The 22,795-nt window shown below is 38.7% G+C and overlaps 1 protein-coding gene and 1 long non-coding RNA gene across 2 annotated transcripts in view; both read right to left on the bottom strand.

The window, feature by feature from the left end:
* The window catches only part of Pon2 (paraoxonase 2), a 30,468-nt gene extending 8,372 nt beyond the window's left edge, over positions 1-22,096 (bottom strand). Inside the window, exons 1-3 of the mRNA XM_003475005.5 lie at positions 21,863-22,096; positions 10,904-10,974; positions 1,580-1,635 (exon numbers count right to left, since the gene is read on the bottom strand). Coding sequence (XP_003475053.2) covers positions 1,580-1,635; positions 10,904-10,974; positions 21,863-21,936 — 201 coding nt within the window. The 5' untranslated portion in view covers positions 21,937-22,096. The remainder of the gene's footprint in view (positions 1-1,579; positions 1,636-10,903; positions 10,975-21,862) is intronic.
* Positions 5,588-10,897, bottom strand: LOC134474436 (uncharacterized). The gene is made up of 2 exons (XR_010045321.1): positions 7,040-10,897; positions 5,588-5,704 (listed from the first exon to the last, which is right to left on the bottom strand). It is a non-coding gene; the product is annotated as an uncharacterized LOC134474436 (long non-coding RNA).
* Positions 22,097-22,795: the final 699 nt, after the last annotated feature.

The following is a 22,795-nucleotide window of genomic DNA, read 5'->3' as shown; positions in this document are numbered from 1 at the left end:
TGAGCCATTCACTTAAAAGGAAAGGCGGGTTGGAAAATGGTGGAGGCAATGCTGAGCACGTGCAAAGCTGCAGTAAAAAGGAAATGTTTCTAAATCTGCTTTAAAAAACTTTTAGAAAGTCACATAATCAAGGATAATAAACAACAACAACAAAAAGCAGGAAAAATTCCATTGACATGGTTACAGGATCACTGAGACTGTATTACCACTCTCAGCTAACAGGGTTGTACTAAGTGCTAGGAGATTTCATTCCTTCTTCAGATTTATTCCACGGGGGGGGGGGATCTCTTGAAATACCTAAGTTCTGAGTTACACCAATCTCCAGCAACACATCCTTGCAACAAACAAACAAGCACCCGATGCAAACGCTGTCTACTCGAGTCAGGCTTTCTGCGTCTCTGGTCATGAATAACTGTGACTGTCTCAGTGCTTTCTCCACACCTATAACCACACACTTCTAAACAAACCCAGAGTCCTACTACAAATATCACCTGATGCGTTTTGTGTAGGCAATTGGATAAAATTTTACTTATAAAACTCTATTTTGAAAATTAAATATAAATACTGATGTTTCTGCTGAAACCCATGGTATTTTTTTCACCCTCTGTAGTAATAACCAGCTGCTCAGTCACATAAAATCTATCAGAAACATGAGAAGTGTTCTAACCCTCATTTTCTTCCAAGCTAAGTTCTCTCACCTTTCTCATAAGTCTGACAAATATTTTATTAGTGTTGCAGTTCTCTTCCAAACCATCTCCAAGGTTTTCACATCCAACCCCCCAAATCTCAGAACCTGAGAATAAGGGATGTTAAGAGGAAAGAGAATCATTACAGGCACACTTTAAAGCCAGGTCTTTCTCAGGAAACACTGGAGCCAAGGAAGACGCAAAAAGCTTGTACCTCAGCAAGTCACGGAAGGGCACACTTATTTCACTGGCATACTTACCTGAATTTTGAGTTCAAATGGACATGGATACAGGCCAGCATCAGACAGTCCACCCAGTTTTAAAGTCTTTGTATTGCATACTCAGAAGGGATATTACTCTTTGGTTTATAAGAATTAAGGCAAAAATGAAGGATATAAGAAAACTCTGACTTTCCATTTATAATAGGTTATGCAGAGGGAAAAAAAGGAAAAAAAATATTAGCCTTGGTTTGGGAAAGTTGTCACAATGAAATATAACAAATATGGATGTGTAAAATGAAAATGTTTAAAACTAAATATGTCATGGAAAGCATAAGATGCTATATTTAAAATAGTACATTATTAGATATACTACTATAATAATATAGTATTATCCGCAGTGATGCTTCCAACATCCATTTTAATAACACATGTATAAAATACAGGTTGTATTGGGATACTTTAGTGCAATGCAATGGGCAAATAAACAATCATAAGTTAACTGGCCAAGACTCTTCATTTCTGCATTCAGAAAAGTTTAAGGACGTTTTCTAAGATCCAGTTTAACCCATTTTTCCCAGAACACACTTTGGAAAGTGAAACATCTTAAAGCAAGGTATCAGTCCACAGGCTTGTCGTTCCTCCACTGCACCTGGGGAAGAATGTGACACTCACCACGCTGAAGAAAGCCAGGCCATTGGGAAGAATGTCAATATCTTCAGCGCCAGCTTCTATAATTCAAGGGGTAAGAGAATGTCACTTCTCAAGTTGTGTTATTTGAGGTAGCATACCTACATCCCTATTTACTTCATCAGAGTCTGTATCTTTAGGCAGGTTTCCAGTTTTTAATACATTGTTTTCTTTAATTAATGTCTGTCTAAAACCATTTCTCAAAATGAACTTCTGATTTTAAATGTTAGCTATGTGTGCTTACTCAAATCAAAGTCAAGTTATCACTGCATTTCTCATTACAATACAGAAAAAGCTGACATCTGAACACTCTTAGGATAGACACCCAGATGTCTGCGTGGAAGTAATTGACACCAGGGGAATATGACTTCCAGAAGAGAGGGCTCACTCATTTAACCATGCAAATATCCTTGTCCTCCTCCCTGCTCATGCAATCTTAAGCAACAAGACATTTCTCTCATCAACAGAGGCAGAACACCTGGGAGCACACATTTCCTCTCAAACACAGCGCCCACTGGTTCTCACAAGCAAAGAATGCTTTCTGTTTGGGCTTCTTAGGCTCTAAATTACATGGAACGCAAGGGGAAAAAAAAGAAAATTACTGAAAAATACTATGCATGTAAGCCCATTGGAGTTTCTTACTCCCATCTTTGAAGCAGGCTACAATTACTATCGATTATTTATTGACTGTCTGCAGCATACTTCACACAGCACAGCAGATAATCAGACATAAGACTTTCCAATGAGTTCACTGTACACATTCTACTGACAGATAACAGACACTAACACAGGAAGAGTAAAAAAGGGGCTTAGATTAAGCCAACTCATGACACATTCTTTGAGTCTACAAAATCCAATCTTCCTCTTCAATACCTCTCCACAGGATTTCTCTAAGATTATTTTTACATTGTCAAAAACAAACAGCATCTATTTATCTGGTGATTTTGGTTTTGATTTGTAAGTTTGCATTTAACCAGTTGCTTCTGCTCTACCGTAGTCCAGAAAAACAGAACAAAGGAAGACTGCTTAGAACTGAACTTGTAAAGATAACACATTTGCCTATGCCTCTGAAAGATAATATATATAAAATATACCTAAATATATATATATGTAAATAAATATATTATATATATAAAAGCTCAGACGTGATGGGGTCTGTAGTTCAGGGGTCTATATACTCTTGAAGAGTCACAAACTGGCTTGAAAGAATCTGTGGCTCCTCCAAAACTGTATGTACCACCAAAGGCTGTGTACACTCTGATGAGGACTTTTCTATGAAAAGAGTTAACCTTCGGCAGATTCAAAAAAGGATCTGATTCCCCCCCCCCACCACCACCACCAAAGTTAAGAACCACTAGATTCTAGACCAGGGTAGTTCAAAATTGAAGAATGAACAAAACATGCACATGAAGTCTACCACACACACACACACACACACACACACACACACACAGACAATTTCAGTCCAAGTCTTGTTTCTGGGCCCATTTAATTGGAGCTCAACTAATTAAAATTAGTTTTTTTCCTATGAAAATTATTTAAGAAAAGTTAATGTCAATGTATATGCTTATACATATAAAAATTAACAGTCTCTATTCAGATGGTAGACTCATGAGTGATTTTCATTTTCTTTATCCTGTTCTAAAAATTTTCTACAGGTTAAGGGTATAGCTCAGGAGTACATGCTTAGTGAGCAGGAGGCCCTGTGTTAAATTCTCAACACCATAAATAAATATATGAAAGACAAAAATATCTACAAATTTTAATATTGCTTTCAAGAAAAGAATATTGTTTAGAAAAGAGTTCCATTTCAATGACATTATAACTCCAGTCTGTCTAATTCCATCACCTTATTCCAATGAAGAAAATGAGTCTTATTTGTAGCCTTCTTTGGAATATTTTCCAGATCTACTCACTAATCTTCATTTCTATAGCCAGTACCACAATGACATTTTATCATCTCACATCACCACTTTGGGGTGATTATTGCAAGAGCAGTCACTGGTACAGAAACTTTTTTTCCTTCTGTAATTCAGTAATCATAGTATTAACTGCTATCAACAAACATTAAGTGTTTATCAAATACTAGGCTCTCGGTACCACCTATAATTCATAATGTGAAGGGCAACATCATTACCCCTTATTTTAGATATGAGAGTACAGAATGTTAGAAAGGTTAAACAAATTGCTCAACTGAGAAGTTGGAACTCAAATCCTTTGGTCTAATCTAAAAGCACATAGAAACTATTCAACCAGGCATTTAATGATTTTTTTTTTCTTTTCTGTCAGCATTATTCCTTGGGGTCTCTCTAAAGACTCTTCATCTTCTAAATCCACCTATAAGCCCATACACTGGCTTTTCTCCAAGATTTTTGCTGCCATGTCTCTCACCAAAATCTTCTCCAACTCACACCCTGCACATTTCATTAAAATCTTCAAACTCCTTTCTAGGAAAGTCTTCTCACTATGCGAATCTAATTTTGACCCCTTCTTTTTCCTCCATCAGTCACCTGCCTGTGTTACATACAGCCAACTGCTCCTTAATATCTATATTCCTTTCTTTTCAGAGGCACATGGCTACATCACCGCAGACGACATTCTTTCTGCACCTTTTCTTGCTTCCTGATAGCAGCAACTTTCTAAGTACAGTTCAGTGGGACAGGAGAGCACAAGACATACGCATCTACTGAGTAAAATAAGGTACAAACACAAGCATTCTTTCTCCCCTTTCTGGTGAGAAATGGCAACAAATGGATTTCTAGTCTTAGACCAAGGTAGGACAATATGAAGACAACCACGTGACTCTGTGTGTCTTTGTCACTAAACGACCACAAGCATCTGAAGCACAGTTGTCTAATCCCCTAGGTCTAGGCCATTTGCTTTCCTTTGGACTGTTACACAAGGGAAAGATGAAAATAAACTGCTGCCCTCTCTAAATTATTATAACTATGAGAGCAAGTTAGTCCTTACCAAATCCAACAGAGTATGTAATATGTGCTACAGTCTGTTAGTTTCTACTTTTTGATTCGCTACTCAGGTATGTTAATTGCTTTGAAAAAAGATACTATATTGGAGAAAGAATTTGCAAAGTGAATTAACCTCTCCAAGACTCAAGTCCTTACTTGCTATAAAAAGAAAAAAAATTAAAATATATTTGTTGGCTTGGGATTTTGCTTGTTTTCCTCCTTTACCACGTTAGTACAGTATATGTATGACAAGTATTATGGACATTAATGTGTTTCTTTGAAGAGAAGTTATGATAAAACTTTTAATTGCTGATTGCATAAGACTTAATTTATGGCAGAGAGTGAGATAGACCAACAGAGAAAGGGTGGGGAGAGAGAGAGAGAAAGACAGACAGATAAGAGAGAGAGACAGACACAAGGAAAGAGAGAGAGAGAGAGAGAGACAGAGACAGAGAGAGACAGAGAGAGACAGAGAGAGAGAGAGAGAAAGAGAGAGACAGAGAGAGACAGAGAGAGAGACAGAGAGAGAGAGAGAGAGAGAGAGAGAGAGAGAGAAGGAGGGAGTTTGGAGGGTCAGAAGGTAGGGGAAAGGAGATTAGCTTCAAGGGGATTAGACAGCTACTACTATTCCCAAAACATGAAATAAAAGCAAAATCCTGACTACCATAACAAGTTATTTATGCCTACACAGCAATGTATGTTCAGCACAAGTTCTATCTCTGGTATAAAAAAAAAAAGACCACCAGATAAGCAAGTGTTTATTAAAAATATATAAACAAAATCTATTATTAACCATTACACACCACTAACATTGCACTCAACAAATGTTTCTGTGCTGTGTACTCACCAGAGGACAACAGCAAAAGAGAAAGAACAAAAAACACAGTTCTAATTAGATCTAAACACGTACCCCAAATGTACTCCTAATCACTCATCTTCTTCGCTCTGCTGCCTTCTGAAGTGCCTTGGAGACACAGAACATTTCAGGAGAGAGCCCATAGGTGACAGGTTTCCTCCTTCTTTCCAATTCCAGACAGCAGCTCATACACATCACAACACAAAGGTCACAAACACAGACAGACGCCTGTTCAGAACAGAAATACTTCAAGACTTGTTTGTCCCAGGTGCACTCCATCCCGGTGAACTGTAACAGGAATACACAAGGCGGTTTGTCCTGTAATGTGTCTGGCTGTGTTCTGATGTCTACTTTGAGATTTAAATTCACAGAAGTAGACTTCCCTGAGCTAAGGGCTGTTTAATAATGTGACCCTTATTAACCCAGCAGCAAAATCAACCTAAGAGATCAGTGACCTGACTTCCCACTCATGTCCCACATCCCTCGCAGATGCCGCTTGGCTCTCGAGAGACAATTCTGAGGGGCTCTCTGGATGGCAGCCAGAAGGCAGGATGGAGTTGCTGAGGTCCTTGGGGACTCAAGAAACACCTTAGGTCTAGAAATGGCTGGGTCAGCTAGCATGAATCTTATCCACCTGGTGTCTGATGCGGAGTTTACAGCCTCCTGCTAAGGGTTTAGACAACTGAAAGGAAAAAAAAGCCCCAGGAAAGACCACAAGTCTAGGTGCAGAGAGACAGGATGAGGAAAACATACAAGTAGCAATAAAGAAAGTAAACTGCACACATAGGAAAGACACATGCAAAGAATGGAGAAGTCAGAAAGAGATCAGTAAAGAAAGTGAGCCAGATGTGGGGGTGCACACCAGTAATCCCAGCACTCCAGGAGGCTGAGGCTGGAGGATCACAAATTTAAGCCCAAGCCTGGGCAATTTAGGGAGACATGGACTCAACAGGAGAAAAAAAAAAGCTGGGCATAGGTCAGAGAGAAGGTCCTAGGTTCAACCCTTCATTCTTCCTTCCCGTAAAAGGAAAATGAAACAAAGTTTGCTCTGACAATGTTTCTCTGTTTTTGCTAAATGAGTAGGTAAGCTGTGTCTGAAGTGAGTGTGAGTACAAATATGGACCTGAAGTTTATCAGTGTTGCCAACTTGAGAGGATTTAGTGATGATATCATACGTCAGACATATACCCTAATTACAGCAATCTCACTCTTGAGCATTTATTCATACACTTACAACTGTCCATAGTTGCAAGACACTACAAAAATGAGACTACAGCAAAGTAAGGAGGTTCTGCAAACAAAGGAATCAACTGACAGAAAAGAGAAACTGCAACATGGGAAAAAATGTTTGTAAACTATTCATCTGAGTAGTTTATATTTAGTGTATATAAAAACAAAAGTAACTTAATAGCAGCCTCTCAAAAATATCTGATTTAAAAATATGTAAATGGCTGGAAATATAGCTCATTGGCCTAGCATCTGTTTGGCAAGCGTCAGGTTATGAGTTCGATTCCCGGTACCTCCCTCCACTTCTGTAAATTAGGTAAATGATCAGAATAGACAGCTTGTCCTAAGAATGCACAGAAAAACAGAAATGCAATATGAGTATGCAAAAATACTCACTATTCATCAGAGAAACTCATGTCAACAGTACAGTGAGACATCATTTTTCACCCCAGTTAGAATGGCTATGATAAAAAAGTTAAAAAAACAAAAAAAGTAGTGTCAGGCAGAAACTCTTGTACATTGGGAGAATACAGTAGTGCAGACATTGTGGAAAAGCACATGGAGATCCACCAAAAAAACTTGAAACTAACACTACCATATGATCTAGCAATCCCTCTATTTGGCATACATTCCAGAAGTATGAATCAAAGAGATACTGGCATGACCATATCTATTGCAGAACTATGTAATGGTTAAGATACAGAATAAATCAAGATATTCACCAACTATCAACAGATAGGACGATTAAACAATGTGACACACATATGAATATTATTCAGCCATTTAAAAAGGGTAACACTGGCAGGAATGTAGCTCAGAGGCCCAGGGTCTGCCTGGTAAGCATGTGATCATGAGTTCAATTTCTGGCATCACATAATAAATAAATTAATAGGATGAAGTCATTTCATTGTGGATGGAACTGAGTTAAAGGAGATAAGCCAGCCGCGGACAGACACTACTATTATGCTTCTACTCACTAAAAAGCTAAAAAAAAGTTGGTCTCATAAAACTAGAGAAGAATAGAAGATAAAAAGGGAGGGCGAAAGGGAATGGGGAGGGTGAATGATGGGCTCCAAAATCCAAGGCAGAGTTCTGAAGTTCAGAGCCTAGTAGAGTAACTACAGTCCATAACAATTCACTAGGTACCAGTGTTTTAAAATAACTTGAAGGAAAAGTCTCAGGTTCTCAACAAATAGAAATGGTAATAATTGAAAAGACAGAAATGCTAGTTACTCAATTTGATTAGCACATACTGTACACCTGTATCAGATTATCATATTGTACCCAATAAATGAGTAAAAACATTATATATTAAAAAACAAAAATTAAGAAAAAGAACCTCAAATGTAGAAGTTTAATATAATTGCCAAACAAGATTTCATATCATATTCTTTAGGTACACTGACAAAACTGAGAAAAGTTAATTATATTGCTTTAAACTTTTGTTCCTGGCCAGGTATGGTGATACATACCTATAATTCCAGCACTCACAAGGCTGAAGCAGGAGAACTGCCATGAGTTTGAGGCCAGCCTGAGCTACATAGTAAGTTCAAGGCCAGCATAAAATATGGAGCGAGCCTCTGTCTCAAAACAAACAGACAAGCAATAAAAATAGAAATAAAAAAATCTTTTGTTTCATTCTCAGTTCATACTACTTACGGTACATCATAATGTCATTTTTGTAAGCAGTATTATTAGCCTACTTTAACACAACTATGTTGCACTGTGCTTTCCTCCTTCTCTTGAAAGTATCAGTCTGCTTTATGTAAATATTTAGGAATGCAGCAAAATTGTTTTGGACTGAGGCAGCTCTATAAGTTCCTTAAGTGATCTAGAAGTAGTACAATGGCTTTTCCTGGAGGCAGCATTTACACAGAAGTTCCCTGCTTTTACTTATATTGTAATTTGTTTGGAAGGGCTTTGGGAAACCAGATAGAGATCATAAGAGAATGAAAGTTCTTGGCCTTCTCCTTCCTGGCAGGAGAGAGGATATGGATATGCCTCATCCATATTGGACATCCCATCGTTTTAAAAATACTAGGTACCTCAAAAAATGAAAACAAAATGGCAGAATTTCTGACTCCTGAGATGATGTATGAGATTCCTTCAGCAACTGAAAATGACCAAAATGAGATCCCTCATGAAATTCTTTGTAAACCAAGAAGGATATTACAAGTGCAAGAAATAATAATTAACACCCTAAATGCCCATTATCCACGGATGAATGGGTAAACAAAATGTGATCTATGCATATAGTAGAATTGCATTTGGCTTTAAAAGAGAAAATTCTAACACAGCTGCAGTATAGATGAATCTTGAGCACATTATCTAAAGTGAACTTAAGAGACACTGTATGATTTCACTTATATAAGGTATTAAGAGCAGTCCAATTCATGGAGTCAGCGAGGGGAATATAGGTGCTGAGAGAAAAAGGGGTAGTTTTAGTTTAGAAGGTATTTTTATCAGTTTTCCAAAAGTTCTGGAGATGGATAGTGGTAATGGTCACACAACAATGTGAATATACTTACCATTACTAAACTTCATACTTGAAAATGGATAGAATAATAAATTGTATGCTGTGTGCATTTGATCACAAATAATTTTTATAAAATCAGAGAAACCAAAACACCCTGTAACAAGCTAAACATGTTATAAAAAGTAACTGATTAAATAAAGCATAGAACACAGAAAGAGGAAAAAGACGGAGTTAGATCTACATGTGCTGACGTACGAAGCTGTTTATGTTGCATTAGGAAGTTGTGGAGTATTTATACTAAGTTATCATTTGTGGAAAAACTAGACATATATTTATGTGCATGTATTTGTTTACATAGATACTGAAAATATCAGGGAAGACAAAAAAATAAACTATCTCTGGGGTTACTTTTGTGGAGGAATGGAGTTTGTGGAGAGATTTTCATTTTCCATTTTAGATCTTCTATGCTATTTGATCATGTAGTATTTATGATACTTTATATGGACTTTGTACAGAAAATGCCATGTAGCTGTTAGATTACTGTGCTGAAATAAGTTTGCAAAGCAAAGCACTGAATGTAAAAAGCTAGTTCTGAAATATTGAATATAATTTCTGAAATACTGAATATAATTGAATATAAAATTGCATGTGAGAATATCCCAAAACAGAGAAGAAAATATGGAGTAACACTCAGAATGTGTTTTGCAATGTTACCTGTTTCCATGTTACCTGAACTTCATTTTATTAAAAATAAAACAGAAACTGAAACAGTCTCTCTCATCTCTAGATGTTATGTGAAAACTAGAGGGGCACGAAGAGGCTCTCAGGGTAAGATTATAAATAAATGGGCCAAGAATTTAAAGCAGTCAGTTTAACTACAATCTCATTGTTGCAGGTGAAAAAATAGCAAACACCAAGCTTTGCCCAAACTTACATTGCAAATGTATGGCAGAACCTGAACTAGAAATTTGGTGCTTTGACTTATAGCCATTTTTGTTTGTAATCACACCATGAATTATCTCTAAGAGCCAGTGTTTTTATCATTCATTAATAACTCCACAAACTGTCCTAGAGATTTTTATAGTTGGCAAACGGTAAAAAATTATCAAGAAACAGACTCTGCCCTGAAAGAATTGCAGGGAACTGGAGAGACTCTCAGTGCAGGGCGAGAAGCCTGCACTGAGAGTCCTTACTCCCGGCAGCAGGTCGGGCTTGATCTCAGGAGTTCCTCTTAAAGCTCTGCGCTACACTGTACCCTCCACAGAGTTAGGGGACAGGACCAGCCCACTCACTAATTGCTCTCCCTTCAGCGGTGACAGCTGAAAAGGTATAACAGGAACACTTTCTTGTGAATCCAATTTGTGAAACATCAGTTATACTTAGGTGTGAGACCAGATGCTGGTTATGGAGTAGTGAATTGAGCAAGGTAAATACTATTCCTGTCTTCCTGAGACTTTCTCCCCACTTCCCATAGCGGCTGACCTTTAGGACAATGGAACCCAGGCTTTGGTGGCAATACACAAAGAAACATACTTTAAAAACACAATTCAGAGAAGTCACAAACAACCATACAGGATACATGTAATTATAAATAAATTACAGTGAGCATTAAGAAAGATGAATGCCAGAAGCATGAGGTCAAAGAGACCAGAGAAGTTTCAGTTGATCTAATGTGATTTAATTGCTGGAAAATAGTCACTGCATGACAAAATACTTTTAATGAGTGTTTTAACGTTGGTGGCCAAATAATGTAACATGTACAACAAGTGTTTTCTCATACATACCAATTCCTTTAATTAGGTGGCAGTTTGGGAGGTCTACGGATTCAATTTCCCTGGAAGCTTTAAGTCGATTTCTGTTTTAAAAAAAAAATAAAACAAAATAAAAACTTCTTGTTTATGTATTCCCAATTTGATTTGAAAAAATGTTTAGGAAGGCCTACAGCAATACAAAAGCAGTATATATATATATATATATATATATATATATATATATATAAATCAGATGAAAGAGGACACAGAAATAAATGTAGAAGCATAAAACAGCACCAGAAATAAAGTTAAAACAAAAATGTATAGCACTAAGTTCTACATATGGATGTATACGGTCAAACAAAGCCAAGGACACAATAAATCACTCTGGGATGGGAGTTCCTACACCAATGTGTAGGTGTGGGAGGAGAACCTGAAGCCCTGTCTTCCTGTTGAAGAGCCAGCACATGAGGAAATGTCAAGTGATAGGGAGTCTCACACCACGACTGCAAGGAGGCCAGGAGAAATGGCACTGCTCTGAGCCTGGTACACAGCAGGTACACACACCCCAACCTTTACTGAGGAATCAGCAGGGTGCTTCCCATCCTCAAGGCAAAATTGTTAGGAGAGCAGCAACTACTTTGTAATCGTGCCAGCAAAATTTTATGCTCTGATTGTTTTAGGAAAACAAAGAAGAAATAACAAGAAAATGCTGAACTCTGGTATCTTTCCACCTGCCAGGGTCACTAGGCAATGTGGTCTTGCACTTATGGAAGCAATTAGAAGGCCACATTCTAAAGGCTGTCTCTTCTCTCACTTTGTCTCTCTCTTCTTTAAAGTCATACAACAACAATCATGCTTGCGAGGAACTTTATGTTTTGCAAAGGGATTCCTACAGATATTGGTCCCCTGTCTCTTTCATATTCAAAGTATTCAAATCCCTGACAGCTTTTGCCTGCCATCCACTGAATATGGGGAAGGCTGCTGGTTTCTCAGTGAAATGCTTGAAAGCCCTCATATAACTCATGTAGTTGTAACTGTAACAGTAATGATGAAGATGATGCTGATGATAATCAAGGTGTTCAAAGGGAATTAAGAATAAAAACAGCTGTTTTATTTACTGTTACTGTTACTTACTACTGTTCTAAGCCCACCACTGTTTTACATAATTTGCGTCAATGAGTAAACTTTTCAAGCTGATAAAAATAATTAGAGAGGCAAAGTCATTTTTTTTCTGAGTTCCTCTTCAGTGAGGAAGCTGAAACCAGCTCCCACGGAGAGGCAGACCTTGCTCTAATCATTCTGTGCTTTTCTCAGACAGGAGGGAAGAAAGATCTCTGAGTTCACTTCCTAGCAGTAACACTGCCACGGCCTCTGCAAGTCACTGAACATCTGGAGGTCTCAAGTCTTCCTTAAAAATACAAATCAGGATGAATTTGTAAGACCCCAATATTCTCCTAATAGTGAATGATTTCAGAAGAAAATGTATGCACAAATCAATGGGTCACAATGGGGTGAACATCAATATTATGGGTTGATTTGGCGTCGATTTTATACAACATACTCATTATGCCTATTTGACTTTACAAAATAGAGAAAAGGGTGATTACCATCTACCTTTTTCAAACAGAAACTGTGATTAAATAGATAAATTTTATGATTAAGTAGAATCTACTCAAAGTATCACATTCAGATATATTTGAACAGTTTAAGAAGGGGTATGTGATTCAGAGTCAACAGGTTTGCGTGAGTGATTGATTTACACACTTTGCTTTGAGGGAAATTTCCACGTAAGTTTAGTTGTATAATATCTCTAGGTATGCAAACTATGTGCTTTAAAAATTGAAGAGCTTCCTGAGGGCTGTGCATGACTTCTTGCTAAGCAAATACTCTCACCAACCCATGGCTCTGCTTTATTATTTATTTTTTTTAAAGAGTACATTGCTGCAATCCTAAATGACCTATCTATGACTTCAAAATTCTTTCACTAGAAAACTGTTGGGCTTGTTCCCTGGCAGAACTATCAGTCCCCTGCTCACTGGTGTAATTTTGTATACTTCATGTGACAGATGCATAGGCTGACAAGACACCCGTCTGCTATGTTTTTTCTACCACAGTGGACAAGGTGGATCTGGGATTTCCCAGCCTCCTTTTCGTTTAGGCGTCAGATATCACACAAGCTTTGGGGGAAGCCATTTTTGTTCTGGACAGAAAGGGCAGGCAACTGAAGCTAGCTGGCCTTCCTTCTCCTCCCTTCCTTCTGCTGTGAACACATATGCAATGCTTGACATGACTGCAGCCATTCTGCATCATCTTGTTTTGCTTTATTTCTAAAGTTTATTTGCATTCATATAAAATAGGGAAAGTGAACATATTTTAAAATTTCAATGGGGTTTTTAAAAGGTTTTTTTCAAATCAAATTTGCATTCATGTCTACTGTTCAATGATCTTTCTCTTTTTATTAGTATATGTTTGTGTTACATTGTAATATATCTGTGGTGGCGAACCAGTAAGCGTACATTTGAAATCTTAATCTTTTTTTCTTACTCTTTCCATTTCCTCTCCCAGCTGCCTCCATCCCCAGGTCTATTTCCCATCTCCCACAAAGTCTATCTTCCTATTTCCTATCATCTGTCCTTTATTTTGTTCATTAAAGTATGTATACTTTGGGTTTTTTGTATAAAAGAACCCTTCCTTATTTAACCTTCTGTGTTTGATTTATTTTACCTAGTATTAGTCTCAAGGCACATTCATTTTCCTACGACTGATTCAAGTTAATCCTTCATGATGGCTGAGTTGTACAATATCGTGTATGTATCTCACATTTTCTTTACTTATTCATCTGTTGACAGCTATATAGGTTGCTTCCAATATTTAACTACTCTTAATAATATTGCTATAAACTTCATACTCTTCTATCACTATAATATGAGGTCTTTAACTGTGTCAGGAAGATATTGAGAAGATATATATGGGTTAAATGGCATCTCTGGTTTTAGTTTTCTGAGGAATCTGCATATGATTTCCTAGTAGGTACATTAGTTTATATTCCCACCAACAATGTACCCAATGTACTCTTTTCACCCATGACTTCACCAGCAATTGTTGTTTTGAGTTCTAGATGACAAACATTCTTCTAAAGAGAGAATCTCAGTGTTCTGTTCACCTGCATTTTTCTAATGGAAAAGATACTGAGCATCTTTTCAAGCACATATTGACCATCTGCACTTCTTTTGAGATGTGTCTAATCACTTCAGTTGCCCATTTTAAATTTGGTCTTTTATTTTTGGGGATCTAATTTTTTTTAGTTATTTATGTGTTTTAGAAACTAGTCCTCTAAAGAGTAGCCATTTTTCCCACTCTGATGTGTGTCTCCTCACATGTTAGTTGCTTTCTCTGCTGTGCAGAATCTTTTTAATTTGATAAATTCCATTTGTTAGTTGTCAGTGTTATTTCTTTTACAATTGGAGGTCTGTTCTGAAAATTCTTGCCTATACTATAATTTCATGAGTTTTGCTTGTGTTATTTCTCAGCAGATTAAGTTTTTCTGTTTCAACATTTAGATCTTTGACCCATTTTGATTTGATTTTAGTACAGCGTGGGAGATGTGGGTCTAAATTCATTCTTCTGTGTGAGGATAACTAGTTTTCCTATCACCATTTGTTAAAGTGGCTATTTTTTCTCTACAGTGTGCTTTTCACCCTCTTTGTCAAAGAATACATGTCTGAAGTTGCCTGGGGTTGTTCCTGCAATCTCAACTCGCTCCACTGATAAATAGGTCTTTTTATACTAATATGATACTGTTTTTAAGACTGTAGTTTTGTAATATAACTTAAAATCTGCTATTTATAATATTTCCTGCTTTGCTTTTGCTGCCCTGGATTGCTTTTGCTATTCTGGGTCTCTTCTGGTTTCCTATTTTAGGATTTTTTTCTAATTCTGAGAAGAATGATGTTGGTGTTTTGACTGGGACTGCATTAAATCTATGTACCATTTTTGGTATTATGGCCATGTTGACAGTATTTATTCTGCTATTTAGGAGAGAGGATGTCTTTCCATTTTCTGATGTCCTCTTCCATCTTTCATTAGAGTACTATAATTTTTGCTATAAAGGGCTTTTACTTCCTTGGTTAGGTTAATTCATAGGTACTTAATATTTTTAAAACTATCATGAACAAGATTGTTTTCTTAATTTTTTTTTGATAGATTCATTGTGAGTCTACAGGAATACTATTGACTTTTTGTGCACTGACTTGGTATTCTGCTACTTTACTAAATTTGTTTATGAATTGTAGGAATCTTTTGGTGGAGTTTTTTGGTTTTCTAGATGAAGGATCACGTAATCTGTGAATAAGGACAGTTTGGTGTCTTCCTTTCCTATTTATGTCTCATTTTTATTCCTTCTCTTGCCTGACTGCTCTAACGTTTTGAATATTATATTAAACAGGAGTGCTAAAAGTGGCCACCTTTGTCCCTGTTTTGGTCTGATTTTAGAAGAAATGCTTTCAGTTTTCACTATTTAGTATGATGCTGCCAGTGGGTTTAACATAAATGATTTTTTTTATTGTCAGCAATGATTTTTTTTTTTTTTTTTTTTTTTTTTTTACTCTCCATGAACAGAATTTAGATTTTGCCAATGGTTTTTTTGGGGGCATCTATTAAAATGACTGTGTGTTATTTTTTCCTCATTTTATGTGACACTTTGCACATATTAATTTATATATGTTAAATCATATTGTATTCCTGATGTGAAGCCAACACCCTGCATCTTTCATAAGGATGCAGGCTATAAAGTCAATAGTAATAGACCAAGACACAGAAATACAGAAAAGTCTAGTTCCCTGTTGGAAACACTGACTGAACAAGTTCTTGATTGCCTCACCTACAGAGATTTTGTGTGGTGACAAAAAGTAAGCCTCAATTTGTATAAGTTGCCATTAATACATATGTTACTTACAGGTGAAGGCATCCCTAATCAATACCAGATTTAAGAAGTTCAGGAAAAAGAGAAGGAAAAGCTATGTAAATCTTTGGATTAGAAAATCAAAAAGGCTACAAGTACTGATGAAAAATGTGTAAGATATGGTTTAAACACAAATAAGTGATACGAAGAAAGGAAAATCTCTCTGTCTTTGCTGTATCCTATATGCTCCCTAACATTTTATGTCTCGCAGGAGCTTATGAATGTCCTGAGTCTGAGGTGGGATGGTGGTTGTCACTCTGAGACTTCCAGACATCACTAATCAAACATCGCATCCTTTCCATTCATCAGTATTCCTGCTACTTTGTGCCAGTAACCTCAGCAATTTATTAAAATTGATGCTCAAAATGAAAGCTTGTTTCCTTTTCTAAGTTTATTTTACTGTTCTTTTTTACAACATGATTATTTTTCTTTATGTTAAAGATCTATAGTAGGTATAAGAACTTCAACTGTGCCAGCAATAATTCCTTGGGTGACCCAACCAGGAAACATGTACATCAGATCTCTTAATCTGGGGTCCCATAATCTTCCAGAAATCCAAGGATCCATTAACTTGGATTGGGGAAAATATATCTTTGTTAAACTTCTAACTAAACTTTTCTATCTCCTCTGATAATGAATTTGTGTAATAAACCAGAGTAAGTACTATCAGCAATACCCTTTACCCTTACCCTAATACAAATTACAGCTATTGCTACATGACATTTCAGTTGTAGATATCACAAAATGCCATTACCTTCATTCCTATCTCAAAATACCTACTATTAGTATTTACCTATCCCTGGATTTATTTAAGAATTTAAAAATAAGACTATGCTATTATATCATAAATTAGATTTTAAATAGTTTCACAGTAGTACTTAATTTTGATTATGTTCTTTTGTAGCCTTAAGTATTTCATGTAAACATCTAATAATATGATGCTGAGGAACAGCTCAGTAGTACAGCATTTGCCTATCATGGCCAGGACCCAGAGATTGAACTTGGTATCAAAGGGGGAAAAAGCTGAGCAAGAATGAAGGCCATTTCACCCAGTTACTAAGTAATCTATGGCACCGAAGTTTAAGACAACTTGCTTCAGCTTTATGATCATTGTTAATTGAATTTATGATGTGCCTGTTATTCTTCTAAGCACTCATTTATTTCTCACAACCCCACTGTGAAGCAGGCAGCACCTCATCCTACACATTAGGACGCTGTGGCACAGAAGGTAAAATAACCAGTGCAGGGTGAACTGTTAATAGACATGAGTTAATTCGGGCTATCCAGTTATAAAGCGTGAACCCTTAACCAACAGTCATTAACATGGCACTGATCTCGCCACTTCATTCCTTCTGGAAAAGCAGGGAGCAAGAAGACAGGGGCTGTTAGTTACTCCCTTGCCTCCTAGCAGGTAGCAGCAGGGTACACCATGCAAGGTGCTGATATGCCCCAAACAGGTGCTAGCAGTGCTATCAGCTGTTACTCCAGCTGCATGTCACTGTCTTTGTTTACAAAACATTGACAGGCTTTGATTTTTCTATGGACTTATACAAATGGAGTTTATCTTTTATGTATGGACTTGTCAAACCTTTTAGAAATTTCCCTTTGGCCCCTGCAATGCTCGTACCAAGTAACTGAGAATTACAAAAGCCTATGAATAAGATCCTGGGGAAAATCTGCTCAATGGCCAGGAAATTAGGAGGCTGCTGTGGGGAGTGGGGGAAAGCTGCATTTAGAATCAGAAGACCCAGCTTAGAGTCAAGGCTCAGCCTGCATGAATTACCTGGTGAAGCAACCAGTTCACCTTGCCCAACTTCAGTATTTGCACGTGTAACACAGAAAGAAAGACACACTGTGTGAAGCAGGAACAAAATAAAAATAAAAGGACATTCTTTTCAACTGCCCCTATATACAAATTTTGGGTTAATATAAAAAACTTTCCACACTTTTGATACTGTAAGTAGCACATAGTAGTCACACAATGAATAACAAGGAGCCACACCATAAATGATAAGGAAGATGGTGGTTAACAAAACAAAAACAAGACAAACACAAAAGCCTTTCCCAGCCTCCCATGTTCCAAAATAGGCTGCAGTGCTTCTTGGTGGAGCTGTCATAAAAGGTATTAATCACCAAACATGTTTTGACAGTTCCTGCTCACTCGGAAGCAAGTTTCTGATGCTCTCCAGTCTCCTGATTCATCCAAGGCTGTGCATCCTGCCATAGGGAGCAAACGACCTGGGAATATTTCCATGTTCTTCTTTACTGCTCAGCTGGAGATGGGTAGAAGAGAGAGGTGGGTGTGGAATGCCATCCTCCCCTGAGAACATTAGCCAGATACATTCACAAGGAAAAAAGACAACCTTGATGACATTTATCCATCTGGGACAGACTGAAATTCATCTATTGTTTATCTGAAATTCAAGTTGAAATTTAAGTGGGCACCCAGGGGGAAATAACTGAGAAAGTACCATCTCTAAAAAGTGAATAATTAAATAGTAGGCACTAGATTAGGGAAACAACCCCAAAAAACAAATGTCTCTGTCCTTTCACCTGTGTCTGAAAAGTTGTTCCTTCTGGGAAGCTGGGAGCACACTGCTTTTGGAAACAGACCCTCAGGTCTGCAGAGGGAAGTGCTGTGCATCTGAGCACTTCAGCATACTCTGTAGACACTATTATTCCTGAGCCCTAGGGTCACCACATTCGATTTCAATGAATCTGAATTTCAGACAGTGAATGATGTTTTAGTATACTTACGTTCCAAATTCCATGTTTATAATAAAAATAAAGCAGAAGTATTCTAAGAAGTTATACTAAAACAAGATTCATTGTTTATCTAAAACTCAAACTGAATGGGGCATCCTGCATTTTTGTTGGATTCATTGAGGCACCTCCCCGTCTAACCCCAGTCCATATGGAGCTTCAACTGCCCAGTAGTTATCAGCCCATGAAATCATTGCTCTTCAAAGTCTACCAGAGTCCAATCTTTGTAAAGAAAAGTCATATCAAACTGCAAATCACCTGTCAGTGCACTCCACTTCAATAAGCTTTACCTATCTTGTCCTAGGTTTGCAACTCTAATGTAATCACTCAAGGGGACTTAAATTTAAAACCTCAAGATTAGTGAAAAAGGAAAAAAATGACCATTAGTTTGGAAAACTTCAACTGGTGATTTGTACATTTGTGGCAAATTAATACGCTGGCAAATTTTGGTGGTCTTACTGTTTAAAACTGAGAGCTACATAGAACATACATACAGTTGCATAACTCACAAGACTGCACCAATAGTCAGCAAAAGCAAAAATCTACTAATGCAACAATGCAAAAGCTCTTGAACAGGAAAGGAAACAATCAGTAGGGTGAAGAAACAACCTACAGAATGGTAGGATACATTTACAACCTATGCAACCTATCTGATAAAGGATTAATATACAAAATGCATAAGGAATGCAAATGACTCATTAACAAAACAAACAACAAATCCTTCTAATTATTAGGGAAATGCAAATCAAAATCTTAATGAGATACTACCTCACTTTAGTTGGAGTGGGTATTACTAAAAAGATGAATAATAACAAGTGTTGGTGAGCATGTATGTGAAAGCCCTTCCCCCACCACTTCCAGTGCTGGGGCTCTAACTCAGGGCAAATGCTTACCCCAACTTTATTCTCACCTGTAAAGGATTCTTTTCTTAATTGTTAGTGGGAATATAAATTAGGACAGTCATTATAGTAAATAACATGACATTTCCTTGAAAAATTTAAAACAGAATAATCATATGGGATCCTGCAATCCCACAACTAGGTTTATAACAAAAGGAAATGAAATTAGTATTTCGAAGAGATACTCTGTGTTTACTGCAGCCCTGCTCACAATAGTGAACAGAAACAAGCTAAATCTTCATGAGATCAACAGATAAAGAAAATGTGGTATATATGCACTGTATTCAGCTATAGAAAAAGATAAAAGCTAGTCATTTATTACTGGAACATGGATGACTTTGGAGACATTAAGGGAAATAATTTGAGCACAGGAAAACGAATCCTGTACCATCTCAGTCATACACGGAAACTAAAAATGCTGCTCTAATAGAAGTCAGAGTGTAATAATGGTTACCAAGGGCTGGAAGGTGGCATGTGGCAATCAGTACTGGTGATGCAATTACATATGTTTTGGCACTCTATTATAGTAGGGTGCTTTCTTATAATAATGTATATTTCAAATAGGTGGAGGAAAGGATTCTGGAAGTTCTTACCAAACAAAAAAAAAAAATGACAGATATTTAAACTAATGGCTATGCTAGTTACCTTAGTTTAATCAACACACAATGTATTACATTGTACCCTATAAATATGCACACATATTATGTGTCAATCTAAAGTAAAACAAGCAAAAAAAAATCAACCTGTGAATGGTCTGCAGAACCAGCATGAACATTCACAGAGCAAGGCAACTAAAGTCAACTAAAGTCCATGCCCACAAGCATTCTTTCCCACCTGAACCAACCTCTTCACACATACTTAGACTCCTTGCATTGCTTCACTGTCCGTGGAAGCAACCGCTGCTATGGGGCAGTAGAGTTGTCTCCCCAGATGAATCACTTTTGACTTCTCCCTCACCTGTGGTGTTACAGTTTGGGCCCTTGTTATCTTGCTGAACTACCGCAATACCTTCACTAGTTTCCCTGTGTCTACTCCCTGGAGTGGCTCTTAACCCTGACTACCGTGGAATTACCAGGAGGCGTTTTTGTTGTAGTGGGGACGTAATTCAGAGCTTCCCATATGCCAGGCAAGTGCTCTACCACTGTGCTACACCCCCAAAACAATAGGAAGGAATTTTAAAAAAAAGGCAGGGCCTGGGTCCCACCCACAATGTTCCAGGTCAGCGTGTGTGGTGGTGCCACCCAGGTGTGAGCCTCCCAGGAGACCTAAATGTAAAGAGAAGCGCTGCTCTATGCTCTAAGCTTGCAGGCTCAGTCCCACAGAGCTGGTTATGTTGAGTTCTTGCTGAGCAATAAACAAGTCGCGGATACTTTTCTTCTGTCTGTTAAAGAAGGGCCAGGTTTTCAATTTACCTTAAACTGTCCCCAAACCTGCCCTTTCCACCTCTTTGTTAACCTCTCCTCCAATAGTGACTCCCACTGTCCTCAAGCTGGTCCATCTGCTGGTCTTCAAACGTCCCCACTTTAGCCCTTGTCTCCCTGTCCCCCTGTCCAATGGCCTCCTCCTCCAGGCGGGTTATCAGTTGCAACTAAGCCTGCCAGTGCCTCAGGAGGAGGTAATCTCTTTCCACAAGCCTACAGGGGCTCAACTCTACCTGGCCTGGTCATGGCATTCCAGACATGTATTTCGTTTCTCTCCTGTCCTAAAAGAAGTTAAACACCACGGGGTCTTCCAAAAGCTGACTGAAGTAAGCGCATCCCACACAGAAATACAGGTGTCCAATATTTCTGGAACTCTTTTGCAGGAAGCTTATAAATTTTGAAGCGGTAATTTAGGAACAGTGGTATCTAACCAGCAAAAAGTTTCCACTGGAACTAAACCAAGAGGCTTTCAGCTTTGTAGCTCAGGAATTCCAGATAAACAGAGAAGCCAGGTAAGAACAGTGGCTACCTCAAGACAAGCCCGCTGAAGGAGTCCTCCCACTAGGCAGGGGAAGGACCCTGGGCAACTTTACTCAAGAGGGCACTATTTCCTGCCACAGAAGGAGGCAGCGCCAAGGCCCTGATGTAAGTCTTTGCTATTGAAGTCCCGATGCATGAATACGAGTTTTGTTTTCATGTGAAAGTACCCTGGAGTCATTTCAGAACATCCTCCAGCCAACCCAGGAGGAGGAAGTTGCTAGGCAGCAAAGGCCTACAAACTTTTAGGAAGCAAAGGATGGGCCCAGGAGATGCAGCACCGAGAGCAACCAGAAGTTCTTCGCGGCCGGGCCTGTGCTGGCCTCCGGGGGCCCGCGCGCGGCCTGTGCCCTCGGGCAGCTCGCCGCTGCCCCAGCCGGGGGACCGCGGAGCGGCCCGGCCCGCCTACCTGAGCGCCAGCAGCCTCTCGCCCAGCAGCGCCAGCGCGATGCCCAGCAAGCCCAGAGTCACCAGCCGCCCCATGGCGACCCCACCGCGGTCTCGGTCTCGCAGGGCCCCGGCCGGAGCGCGAGGGCGGCGCCAGCTCCCCGGCCACGCCTGGCTCAGGGCGCAGCTCCGCCCTGGGGTGGCCGCCGGCCCACCAGGCCGAGTCCCGCACAGGCCCGGGGCGGGGCCCTTCCCGGCCACGCCCCGCAGACCCGGCCACGCCCCGCGGACACGGCCACGCCCCGCAGACCCGGCCTCGGCACGCCTTCCTGTGACCCTGCTCTTTAAGGATAAACAGCAAGAAACTTCTGAGGGTTTAAAGTTTCCTGCTCTGCAGGAAAAACCTTTAGCTTGTGGATATTTCAGGTCGGAGTCGCTGTTTTTGATTACAGGCAGGGAGAATCGCGCTTCCAATAAGACTTGCTTTAGACAGGACAGCTGAGCAGCGCTTAGACACTTGTTTCCTACCCAAGGTCGACGGCAGGGAGTAGGAGTAGATTTGCTGTTTCTTCCTTTAATACTTTCTTTTTATTCTCAGAACATGAAGGAATGAAGAAAAATATAAGGAAACTTACCAATTACGATCGAGGCAAACTTAGTAGATCAAATTTCTAAGGATTTTCAGTATTTACCACCCTGTGACATGTGGGCAGAAACAGTCAAATTTTGCCCATTTTAACAAACATCAGTGTTATAAACAACCATTAAATAAGAGCAGATGCCAGTTCTTCACCTGCCCACTCACGAAAAAGAAAAGGGCAGATTGTGTGCTTTGGTGCACCTCAGATTTTACTACGTGGTAGATGGATAGTTTAATACTTGTCCTCTGAAAAACGGAGGTTTTTGTTTTGTTTTGTTGTTGTTTTTTGTTTTGTCATGGACTCCTTTGGTGGTA

The sequence above is a fragment of the Cavia porcellus genome, unplaced genomic scaffold (genome assembly GCF_034190915.1).
Source record: "Cavia porcellus strain 051 isolate PalLab524CR breed Dunkin Hartley unplaced genomic scaffold, mCavPor4.1 scaffold_2, whole genome shotgun sequence".
NCBI lineage: Eukaryota > Metazoa > Chordata > Mammalia > Rodentia > Caviidae > Cavia > Cavia porcellus.
This window is presented reverse-complemented; position numbering and strand designations above follow the sequence as displayed.